Raw genomic sequence first — 13,469 nt, forward strand, 5'->3', positions numbered from 1 at the left:
TATCTACAGCAGTGTCGGGTGTATCTGGACACTTGTTTCAGGCATGAGTATAGGTTTGATGAATCGTATCTACAGCAGTGTCGGGTGTATCTGGACACTTGTTTCAGGCATGAGTATAGGTTTGATGAATCGTATCTACAGCAGTGTCGGGTGTATCTGGACACTTGTTTCAGGCATGAGTATAGGTTTGATGAATCATATCTACAGCAGTGTCGGGTGTATCTGGACACTTCAAAAACAACTGTTGTGATTACAAAAATCTTGAGTGAAGTCACCTAACTTAATAAACAAACATTTTTTCTCTTAGCTTCTATTATGCATTGATAACTTCAAAGACGTAGATTGACGCAACACAATTTGTCTCGCCCGACGAAGTAGTGGAAGCGAGACTGAAGGTGTTGCTTTTCCCGTGAACTGTTCGGACAGTGTAACCTCATGTTTGTTGGGTTAGGGAATGGTATTGTTTAAGACCCATCATCATTAACGTAATATTATGTGGTATAGTGACTATATATATTAAGTATCATGATAAAAAATTAATGAGAAAATTTTGACGCAGGACAATACTGCCAGGTCTCGGAATATATCCATTTGTAGATCCAGTACAGATTTAACGGAGTCAATCTAAGTCCATGGATCCAACGTTATTTGTACCTAAATCAGTTAATTTACAATTTTATATGCACATGTACATATATATAGGATCTAGCACGAGTTTCCATTTCATATGAGATTTATGAAACGAGTCTAAGAATGTTAGGCTCGCTAAAATGAAATATTTCTCGACGATGTTCATAGATTTCACATGAAATGAAAACGAATATAATATCCTTTTTATCACATAATCAAGAATTGTTGCATTTATTATTGAAAAACGACAATTTTCATGCAACCTTGAAATGTAAAAAGCCACCATTTTGACTCCAGTGCGTAAGTCTGTGACGACATGTACTTGTCTTTGAAATTAAAAACCAATCACAGGGCTGATATGTCATATTACATATTAATACGCAAACAAATATGATATGGGTATATTCACCGGATAACACAGTACATTACGTGATAAAATAGAGAATAATTCATGCCTTTTTCCATATCACACCCAGTATCAACCAGAGACTCCAATATCAGCCCAAGGGCCGAAGGCCCGAGGGCCGATATTGGTCGAGGGTTGATACTGGGTGGGATATGGAAAAAGGCATGTTTTATTCTGTTTATTATATACTTACTAATAAAAACTACTATCTTATGATTTATTTTTATTTTTGAAATATTAAAAAACGTTTTTTTTGTCCAAAAGGGGTGTGAGATGGGTTTTGCGGGCTGATACGGGTTTGTGGGTGTGATACGGTGGGGGCTGATACGGGTTTTGGGGTGTGATACGACGAGGGCTGATATGGGTTAGAGCAATTGTGTCGTATCGCATATACAAAAAACACGTATTTATTAGTAAGTATGTATAAAATGTGTTATTAAATGTATATTCATATTATGTTCAATATTAGAGGCTCCAAACAAGCACGTCATGTAGAACTTACACAAAGCTGCTAAAATATATGAAATATAGTGTATGCTGGAGACATGATAGTCTAGTGGTAGTACGCAGGGCCCATGACGGAAGGGTTGTGGGTTCGAGTCATGTCACGGCACTGTGTTGTATCTTTCAGCAATATACTTTACTCTGATTGTTCCAGTCTACTCAGCTTTAAATGAGTACGTGGTTGGGCAGTGCTAGAATTGTTGAATGCTAGTTGTGAGCACAGAAATGGCAGCACCGGCTGTATACTCCCCAGGGAGTTGAAACAGATATTGGCTGGTTGCAAAGGCCCTATAACCACGAATAATAATTTGTGAATCGCTTTGAGACGACCTACAGACTAGGTTAAGATAAAGCGGTATATAAGAACCTCAAATTATTATCATTATTATGCAATGTAAGGAATTATTTCTAAGCTTTGTGTGTTTATTTTCCTCAGCAGCAGGAAAATACTCCATCCCCCCCAATGAAGAATATTGCTGATAAAATGCCCTCACAAGATGAAATCTTTGGTAAGTCATGGTTTATACATTCTGAAAACAACATAATTGTTGAGACACCAAACCAAGAAAAATATCATGAACAAAAAAAGAAAATTGATAAATAAAAAAAAATAAAGATTGTAACGTAACTGCTTATATGTGAAGGTAAGTGTGGCCTGTGGCTAAAAGTGACATCAAAATGTTTCTGTCACTTAAGGTAATAGGATTGTGTCACCATTTCTCAGTAGAATTTCTTCAATTTTGTAGTTATATTGCTTTAAAGTAAAGAAAATTTTCTGCCACAAAAAAAATATAGGTTGTCAGAATTTTAAGGATTTTAAAAGGAAATTTATGTAAAAAGAAGTGAATTTTGAAAATAAAATGAAAGACACAATATTTTTACAAAATAATGTCAATGAAAATGATACTGACATAGATAAGTATTGCATTAATGTATATCAATTTAATAAATGCTGAAATTGTGTAAAATTAATTCTCTATACAGGATATAAAAATTGACATTTTATAATAAATAAATACACATAGTAATTGCAGGCAAGAGTTATCGTTCTTTAAAAACTTCACAGTAGTGAAATAGGTAGCCGGTTTCCTGAAGTACAGAAAAATGGACACACGTGACTCATTGATAAGAAAAACCTGAATTAATGCCTGGATTGCTTTGAAATACTTTAATATTGAGAGAACACACTGTTCTGTCAATAATAAACATACAATATTCATCAGTTTAATATTAAACATTAGAATTTGCGGAAATTGTGATACTGTCTCCCTACATTGGATTGTCAACTAGGGATGTACGTCCTGTGTCCGTTTATCAATACACTCCAATGACCTTAATGTCACTCTTACACACGATGATGATTTATGTAGAGCACTTTCAGACAGACAAGGTGCCCTTCAAGGAGGTATAATAATGAAATGAATTTCCAATTTTTCACCAGGTCTGTTTTAAATTACACTGTCCAGTATAAATTCAGAAATTAACTTCCATTTTTCAACAATTAAATTTGGTTTAAGAACACACTGTTCAGTATAGATAAAAAAAAAAAAATCGTTTGACTTGTATTAATTTATAAAAAGTAACTTCCAGTGGTCTACAGGGAGCTCTGTTGTGAATGAAATAGAAAATTAACTGTAAGCTGAATAAATGATTAAACAGGTTCAATGTTGACGAAATAAAGGAGTCATTTTGTATACGTCCACCTCTGTCTCATCAAATATGGTTCATTGCTGAGTTTGATATGTTATACGTTTTTGCTCATTTGAAGTTTAATGCTTGAGCTGTTGTGAATTTTATTTTCAGGTAACATGGAGGAGTTGAAAAAGGTACACGACCAAAGAATCTCAGAGTACCAGAAAGTTGAAGAGATGAACAAAGCACGTATGGACCAGGGATTACAGGAGAAGTTGGCAGAAAGAAGGCAGCGCAGAATGAAGCAAACTGCCAGCTGATTGGTTCAAGTTGAGGACAGACCTGCAGTTAATGAGATTGTTTTTACTGATTGGTTAAAATTCATAACAGATTCACAGTTAATGAGATAAAGTTGATTACAAACTCGCAGTTAATGAGATCCGTTTTTAACCCTTAGAGTGCTACATTAAAATAACATACGGTAACCAATCAGTGCTGAATTAATTAGGAAAATTTAATTTTCACTGTAGTTTAAATTTGAATAGAACTTTATAAGTCACAATTTTAGTAAAAACATTGCAAAAATAATACTTGTGTTAATATTAAAACATATTAATACCAATGAAAATTGGTTATTTGATATGTTTGATTAAATTTTAATCAACACGACTAGCTGTTGACCATATAAAATACCATTTTATAGAATGTGCAACTATAGTTGTGACTAGCAGTGGTGGCCACAGATATACAGCACAACTATAGTTGTGACTAGCACTCAAAGGGCAGTGTCGCATACTAAAATAGGGAATGAATCTCACTTTATGTAGTGGAACAGCCCTTTGTTATATATCTTAGTAAGTTTTGAATTTTGTAGGGAAACATATCCAGTGCTTACAATACATTTTCTTGTTATAAATATTTATAGAAAGGCCTAAAGATAATTTGATTGATTCATAATCAAAATATTTCGTTCATGGTAGATTTGACGAGGGACCATATTTATACTTTATTTTCTATTTTATTAACTGTTTATATACATCTAGTATGACCAAACTTAACAATTTGTGCTCAATTAAAATAATCGAAGTTTTCCAAAAGAATTTCCTATCAGGTACACTGATTGACTGTTATAGACTCTCAGTCTTCTGTGTAAGGATCAAAGAGCAACGGACCTAATGCAATATTTTATCATTATGTGATAACATGACACGGTTTGTTTGTTTTAGTGCAGGGGACTAGAGATAGGCTGTAGCCTACAAATAGGGCAGCCAGTATGATAAGTGGTAAATATGAAACAGGTCAAGTGTCTATTGTGCAGAGGCAAAATGGCTTCATGTCAATTTGACCTGAAAATTTTCGAACCTAAAATTGACCTGAATTTTTGGTAAAATTCAGGTTCAGTTCAGGTCAATTTCACATAACAAAAGTTTAGGTTAATTTCAGGTCAAATAGATTTGAACATTTGACCTAAATTTGACATCAAAAACTTTTGCCTGTGTAGGTCTCTATTACTATAGAGGTCCACAGCATGACCTAAATTGTTCCGTCCAGGGTATGAAATATTTGTTATTAAATGTGTTTTGAACATATTGGTCTTAAGCTATTTTTAGAATATTTGGGAAAACAATCTATATTTAGATTGGTCTTTTTTACTTTTCTATGTCTGTTTTTTCTTGTTATTGTATTTTATAGATTTTAACACTTTCACCACTGTAGACCATAATGGGCTCATCCAGATCAATGTATGGTAGAGTCTACTAAAATTACCTAGAGGTGAAAGGGTTAACACTTGTTTAGATATGGTCATATTTCAATGATGACTTCGGACAACTTCTGTATTTTATCCACAGAGAAACACGAAAGAGTGGAAATTATAATCGATGTACAATCAAGAATTATGCGCAAATGTGTAGTGAAATAAAAGATACATTTGTGTGTGTAAATGTCTGTGTTTTCATTAATGAGTTCAGGTGTAGAGTGATTTATTGAAATGTTAGAGATTTTTAAATGTCTTTCTACAAAACGTGCTGTTCTTTCCTTTCAGTAACTTAAACTTTATTACATTAATAGTGTGGTTGAACTGACTCCGTTTTACGCCATTTACCAGATAGCCCAAATAGTATTGAAAGACTGTTTAGGTAAATAAAGGGTTATCTTTATGTTCAAGTTTAAGCTGTTAAAACATTGGTTAATGTGTTAAAATATTTAACTCGTTCCCCCTTGAAGACACATTTGAACTATTTTAATTGAAAGGTTGGAATAGTTCATTATAAAATTTCAGGGATGAATGAGTTGATATGAACATGTTCATTAATCTTATTCCCAAAACAATTACGGTCATAGTGTAAACAGGAAAACTGTTGCCCCCATTTTCTTTCAGCATTTAACAAACGGTCTAGAATTCAACATGAAGAAATTTCCGATCTACTATTGTTATCAGTTATTGGGGAGTTGTAAAATCAACTGCATAAGATTTGCCGGGTGGTTCAAACAAATTATGTAAAAATAGTAGCTTGATGTCTGTTTTGATTTTGCCCCCGTTATGTTGGGGTTTGGTTTGTACACAGATGTAATTCTGAAATTGTATATTATACAGTAGGTTTCTCTGACTAACAAATAATTTACAATTTAAGTGTAAAACTAATGTTAAAATGCTTCGCAATTTTTGTTTGGATATTTTTCAGAAACTAAGAAATGTTATATTGATGAGTTTGGTATTTCTAGCGATATTGAAACATTCAAAGTTCATAATAGCTAAATCCATTACAATATCCACGTTTTTCGATCTGATATTTTGAAATGTTATATTGATGAGTTTGGTATTTCTAGCGATATTCAAACCATCACGATATAAGATGGTGATTATGAATGTGTATTACAGCTTTGGTTATACGCAAGCAAAAGGTGTTTTTCTCGATCTGATATTTTGATCAGCCAAATCTTCGAAATTAAACCAACCCGAAAACTAACTTGCATTACAGTATTTGTTGTTATCTATCTTAACTCGTATCATTATGAGTAAAATCTAGATAATACTATGAACGTTCCGTCTTTGATATCGTACTCCTACTGTCACAATCCATAAACAGACTTACACTTTATGCTCAATATTAAATGTATACACCAGAAAAGATGTATGTATTTAATTTGATAAGATTTTATAAGGATTTTTTTCTTTCTATACAATCATATATGTAGTATACAAATTCAACTTCTAAACCATATTTCTACATTGTTGTTAATTCAAGATAAATATTGTATACAATTTATTGCTTAGTCTATCCCGGATATAGTTGTAGATTTGTTTTAGTGTAACTTTTTGATTTTACATGGAACAAAAGATAAAATGTGACTTCATTATTTAAATGCATTACACATTTAGTTGACCACATGTGTTACAATGATAAAGTTAATGCCTTGTCAACCTATGAAGGGCCATTTGCGCTTTAAACGCAATGATTGGAAACTTTGATCACTTGCAGAACCTTCCAAAACTCGAAAAGGTGCCGTAATAGTCCTTATTAGGTCTGATTAGACATTCGTTAGGTGTGTACTGTCTAGAACTAGGGTTTGTTTTCTGTAGACCCTTCAGTTAGACGTGTTATGTTAGCATGTAATTCTCCCTCGAGGAATACCGAAGGTAAACAGCATTACCTAGGACCCAAAATGTCACCAAAGTCTTACTTTCTCCATGTGCTGGAACACTTCAGATTTCTGACTGTAATATTCATTCATAATTTTTGCTCGGTTTTTTTTATTCTTTTTTAATTTTGACTAAAATGAAGGGTGGATAGTTTGATTAGGCATAAAGTACTGAACGTTCCTTGTTTTGGTTCTTCTTTTACATTGTAACAGTTTTTGTATAAATCATTTGTGTATAATAACATCCCTCAAGCATTATTAGTAAATTGATGTAGATCACTTAAATGCCTCTGTTTTGTTTTGTACAATCTAACATAACAACATGCTACAAGTCACCCAGTACCAGTATATCTGTAAGTATCACTATATAATGGTGGGATGATGACATACAGCAATTGACCAATGAGAAGTGACGTTACATAACTGATGTACACGTACAGTCCATCTGTCCAAAACCAAAAATCGAAAGTACCCTTAAACAAGCGATCCTTAAGGCCTGTATCATTCGTGCTTTAGACAAAACCAGGTAAGCTGTACACACTCAACCTACTATATATATATAGATATGTCACATCCTCAATAGTAGTGGAATAACTTGGCCAAAGGAAACATCAAAGATACTTTGTGAAGTTGGAATATTTTATTGTCTGTAAATGGATCACACATGACTTAGTTCTTCTAAATATTGAAAAGACAAAAATAATGTTGAAAAATAAAACAAAACAAAAAACAATATTTACACATTTGATAGAGAGAGAGATAACATGAAAAGCAACTACAATGAAACTACATACTACAGAACAATGTTTTCATCAGGTTTTATGAAACATTTTATTCATCTCCAAAATGGCAATCAATTTCAACAAGTTTTGAGGAAATTGACAAAGTAATATTTTGATGCAGAGATAAAACTGCGAAAGAGGTAATTTTGCTCTATCTCACAAGATATCTTGTAACATCTTTTCATCAGCGAAGAAAAATGCAAATATTTTAAATCGCTCCTCCCCTTAGAAATTGGTTAAAAATTAAATTTGAATGTGTACATTATTATAATTTTGTGTTATTCAATAAAGAAATGTATCAATAACCATTCTGCTGTTTTTGGAGACCAATAAAATAAGTTATAAATAGTCAACATTAGGAAAATATATTGGGGGTAGTAAAAAATCCCTATAAACTAAACTTTCCTTTTCACATACAGATATACTGGGTCTTTATTCTCTGGGGATTTTTCTTGCAAAATATCGTAATCATCAAATCATGATTGTGATTAGCTTTCCTTGTTAAATAGTTGTTTTATAAAATATTTGAAATGAACATCATTGATAACATTGTCAAGATTTTGTCTGTTAAGAACATAAACAACTATCCATCTTATGTGACTTAATGTTTTACCTACAGATGTATAAAGGGTTTTAGATCCGAAAAAGTTTGTGATATAAATTATAATAAACTGTATATTAAATATTAATCATATAATGCTGGTTTAGTTAACTCACTGGGAAAATGTTCCGACAAGAGCAAAAGATTCAGGTCAGTAAGGTCTAGTTCTGTCCAGTACATAACAAATATACATACAGACACATATTGTTGGTCCGTAAACTTTTGTTTCCAACAAATACTTAGATAACAACATGTTCCGGATTAATAAAGCAGACATTTTCACTAGAATATCACTAATTATTACAAATATCTAAAGTCCACTTTCACTTTCCTGACTGTGGAGGTCGGATTATGGAGCATCCTGAAACTTTCAGGTTTTTAATCTGATCTTTAATTTAAGCACAATTCTGTAATTGTAAATATGATTAATTCAAATTCTGTATTAAAACATACCCTTTTGTCTAAACGTAAACATTCTATATTTTAACTTGGCTACAAAAATACAGGTGTTTTCTACAAAAATATCAACATGACTAGTCAGTAAATCTACTTCGAATATTTGTGTAATACTTTTTACTTCTTTCTTTTATCATAAATTCAAACAAAGTTGTTCTTACTTATTACATTTTTGAATAAACATTAATAAAAAAAAATATACAAAACATCACAATAAATTTGTTAAATTGGGTTTTCAAATGGAAGAGAGTGGAACCAACATCGCGGTTGTTGTGGATCGTAAGTGGATTGCGACCTGACCACACTGACATTTCCATGAAATTTTTCGAGCATGCAACATATATGGGTGAAGTTATCTAATTGAAGTAGATTGTAGTTAAAATCTACGATAGATTTGTTTGAGGTGGCAACAGGAAGACAAAACATTTTATCTAATTTCCCATTTGAGTTATTTATTTGACACGAGTCCATTAGATTGTACACACACTGTACTTAGGGCTGGTTCCACTACAATAACAGAAATAAAACACTCTATGGAGAAAACATCCTCGATAATCTAGGGGTTACTCGCTTTCTCTCTCTGCACCACTGGAATATGTCAAGACAAAATGGAAGGCGCAGTGAAACCAACCTTGTGGATAAGACAAGAAGACTAGTTTGTTCATTTGATATACATCAAAAGAATCTTTGGAAGAGTAACCATTAAATTGACTGGCTTTGAGGTGGTGTCGCTCCTCTGTAATCTTCAAAGGACATGTGTCAGTCTAGCGATTGGTCATTTTTTTTTAACCTATGACCAATCAAATAACTAGCTGCATGCCTTCAGTTAAGCTAGGACACATTACATGGGTGCAGAGAGTGAAAGTGAGTGTAACACCTAAAATATCAAGGATGTGGAAAATGGAGAACTACTACTTCTTGTTTAACCATAGTTGAAATGTGAGACATGATGTCATGGCCGCAGGGTTCAGGGGGTCAGGAGTGATAGTAAAAATATCAAAATATTATGTACAGGTATCTTACTGTAGAAGATACAAGAATTAAACATTAACATTAAATAATGTAAAGAACAAAAAGGAAGTAAATAGAGACAGGATTGTCAACCAACTGTGTTAATAATAATTCAATGAAATAAAACGTATACACTCTCGGTCTGTAGTGTCCGGTATAGTACAATAATATACGAGTATATGCTATCTTTCACAGTAGGAACGGCTTTAGTAATCAACTTAGGTGAGCCTGGTCTAACTTTGAGAAATATCTAACTCCCTTTGGTCATACGTAAAGTACATATATAGTTGACCCTGGTCTCATTAGAGAAATATCTAACTCCCTTTGGTCATACGTAAAATACATATATATGTGGGCCATGTCTCATTAGAGAAATACCAAACTCCCTTTGTTCATACCTAAAGTACATATATATGTGGGCCTTGTCTCATTAGAGAAATATCAAACTCCCTTTGGTCATACGTAAAGTACATATATGTGTGGGCCTTGTCACATTAGAGAAATATCAAACTCCCTTTGGTCATACGTAAAGTACATATATATGTGAGCCTTGTCTCATTAGAGAAATATCAAACTCCCTTTGGTCATATGCAAAGCACGTGTGCAGGTGACCCTAATCTTGTTTGAGAAATATCAAACTCCCTTTTGTCATACGTTAAGTACATATGTAGGTGACCCTGGTCTCCTCAGAGAAATATCAACCTCCCTTTGGTCATATGCAAAGCAGGTGTGCAGGTGATCCTAATCTTGTTTGGGAAATATCAACCTCCCTTTGGTCATATGCAAAGCAGGTGTGCAGGTGACCCTGGTATTACTATAGAAATATCAAACTACCTTTGGTCATACGTTCAGTACATATGTAGGTGACCCTGGTCTCATTAGAGAAATATCAAACTCCTTTTGGTCATATACAAATCACATATGTAGTTGAGCCTGGTTTTATTAGGGAAGGATACAATTAATCTCCTTTTGACATACGTAAAGGGGAAGGTCACCCAGATTTTACTAGAGAAGGTTCGACCTTACTTTGGTCATACGTAAAGGGGAAGGTCACCCAGATTTTACTAGAGAAGGTTCAACCTTACTTTGGTCATACGTAATGCACATTTTTAGAGGTAAGCCTGATATAACCTGACTTGTCCTTAAATGACCTGTTAACTCATACACCCCTGAACACCCATTTGAACTCTTCCAATTCAAACGTTGGAATAGTTCATCATGATAAGTCAGGGGTGAATGAGATATTACGACATCCTGCACAAACAAACTAAACATGGTTGAACTAGAAAAGGATAAAACTAACTTATTTCAGTCATATGTAAACACATGTGCTGATAGCCCTTGCAGAGATGGCTTGAACTCGCTTAGATCATACCTTAACTCATTCAACCCTAAAATTTCATAATTAACTATTCCAACCTTTGAATTGGAAGAGTTCAAACGTGTCTTCAGGGGTGAATGAGTTAAGCGCATGTACAGGGACACAAGATTCAGCAGTGCTCATGTCTGGATGTCTATGGTTCAACTCATGTTTTCTTTGCTCATGCTAAAGGAACTATTAAGCATCTGTCCATGCTTAATTAACTGAAAGCAAGGCAGTGGTTAGTTGTTGTTTACTTCCCTGTTTAACCGCATTAGACGAGACAGCCTGACCAAAGTCCATGGTTGATGATCAAACATGGCTCTATACCCATACCAACTCTCGTAAGAATATATGACTACCAGACACGTTTTTTGTCTTAGAGTTATCTCCCTTGCACATCACACTTGTGATTTGTCTATAGCATACTCCACCTTGCACTTTATACCTGCGACTTGTGTTAGAGTTATCTCCCTTATAAATTCTACCTCTGATTTTTTGCCAGAGTTGTCTCCCTTACACATCACACTTTGGATTTGTCTAAAGCATTCCCTACCCTTGCACTTTATAACTGTGATTTGGTTTGGAGCTACCTCCCTTGCAGACTATATCTCTTATTTCACTCTTGTGAATTGTTCACGCCGCTATCTCCCTTACCTATGACTTGTTTTGGAGTTATCTCCCTTAAACATTATATTTCTGATTTGTGCTAGCATTGTCTACCTTACACACGATACATGTGCTTTACATTACAGTGCATTAGAGTAACCCTTTACACCTGAGATTTGTGGTAGTGTAATCTCTTTACACCTGAGATTTGTGGTAGTGTAATCTCCCTGATTAGCAATTAGTAATACATCTTTAATATCAACATTTATAAGTCGTAAAATATAGAACTATTTAGGAGATGAGATAACTGTCAGAGTAAAGTAGCATACAGTCTAAGGATCCCTGTCTCACTGCAATGCTGTTTTTCCTATACAGAGTTACCTCCCTTAACTTCCGTTTAGATATAACAGTAGCACAGTTTGGCCAGGACCTTTCCGTTAATCAGGTAGCTCAATTAGTTACAGCGATAGTTTAACAACTTGAAGTCCAGGGTTTACATCCCTGTCTAATCCCACTGATTTCCAATACGTAGTTAAAGTTTTTGGCAGTGGTACAGGCATCCTTAAAAAACTTGTTGTGAAGCTTTTAGATACAGCTTTAATATAAAGTAAAATTTTATTTCATCTCTATTATTTTAAAATCTTGTAAAGTCTAGTTTTCTTTTTGGAAACGAATTATCAAGGCTATAGCCATGCCGAAAAAAAAGAGAAAAAAAAGTATCCGATATTTAGTTACAGTTTTCGGCAGTGATACAGGGATCCTTGAGGGTTTAAACTGAGGTTAATAACGTAAAACATTTGCATTGACTCATTATATTGATAAAAACACCAACCAGCACTACATAATATCAAACACTCAAAACATAATACTGTTACATAATACAACTTGTCATAAGCCCAAAATACAACTGAAAACAATTCTCGGACCATTAATAAATATTTACCGGTATACAATTCTGTTTGTGATCGCTGTCATTAAAATCATCGTTTGTAACCTCATACATCTATACACCTATCACATTTAGCTTTGTCATCCTCTGTCGTCAATACACTACACAAAGCAACAGGGAGGGACACTCTTGCTTCCTACAGCTACCACGCGGGGTAAATTCAGGTAAAACTATATTACCTTTGTCATTCTCTCCTGTCAATAAACTACAAAACGGAACAGGGACACTTTCGCTTTCTAAACGTCAATAATAATAAAATCAAATATCGTTGATGTGGAACCCTGGCCTACATCATGTTTTTATTGATTACAAGGTCCATTTCAAGGTTAACACTGAGGTATAAAGAGCCTTTTAAATTACCATACATACAATTTCAAGTATGTAAATTTATAAGTTCAGAGACGTGGTGTATACATTAAAATTATTTTTTGTTTCTATCAAAATTTAAAAAAACAAAAATCTATTACCGGGTATATTAAAATTTGTGTTACAACAGGAATAATAATAGCAAATTATTCAACATTTTTTAAACAAGTGAATTAATTTTAAAATTTTATTTAAGTACATTCCTGTGACATTTACATGATAAAATACATCACCATCAGATGACGTGAGAAAAGACTTATTTTAGGTAGTCCTACATAACCCTAACACTAACTCTCATCATACTATTTTTTATTCAGACAATATTTGGCCACTTTATCAAGTAAAAATATTTTTTCCTACTCTATAAAATTATCATATTTAATACATGTGCATGAACTTTTTAAGCTGTTGACACATTTATTCTGCCATTTTCACAAATGCACACAGTTTCACCAGTTTCAGATTTACACTAAAATTCCTTTACATCATACAGGATAAGTACAGATTTTCTAACTACAAAA

At 33.5% G+C, this 13,469-nt stretch overlaps 1 protein-coding gene across 4 annotated transcripts in view; it reads left to right on the top strand.

Annotated features, from left to right (window-relative positions):
* Positions 1 to 7,095, top strand: part of LOC110447357 — a 40,697-nt gene extending 33,602 nt beyond the window's left edge. For all 4 annotated transcript variants that reach the window (XM_021492977.1, XM_021492979.1, XM_021492978.1 and 1 more), the window contains 2 exons: positions 1,977 to 2,049; positions 3,344 to 7,095. In XM_021492977.1, coding sequence (XP_021348652.1) covers positions 1,977 to 2,049; positions 3,344 to 3,492 — 222 coding nt within the window. In that variant the 3' untranslated portion in view covers positions 3,493 to 7,095. The remainder of the gene's footprint in view (positions 1 to 1,976; positions 2,050 to 3,343) is intronic.
* Positions 7,096 to 13,469: the final 6,374 nt, after the last annotated feature.

The sequence above is a fragment of the Mizuhopecten yessoensis genome, unplaced genomic scaffold (assembly GCF_002113885.1).
Source record: "Mizuhopecten yessoensis strain PY_sf001 unplaced genomic scaffold, ASM211388v2 scaffold3337, whole genome shotgun sequence".
Taxonomy (NCBI): domain Eukaryota; kingdom Metazoa; phylum Mollusca; class Bivalvia; order Pectinida; family Pectinidae; genus Mizuhopecten; species Mizuhopecten yessoensis.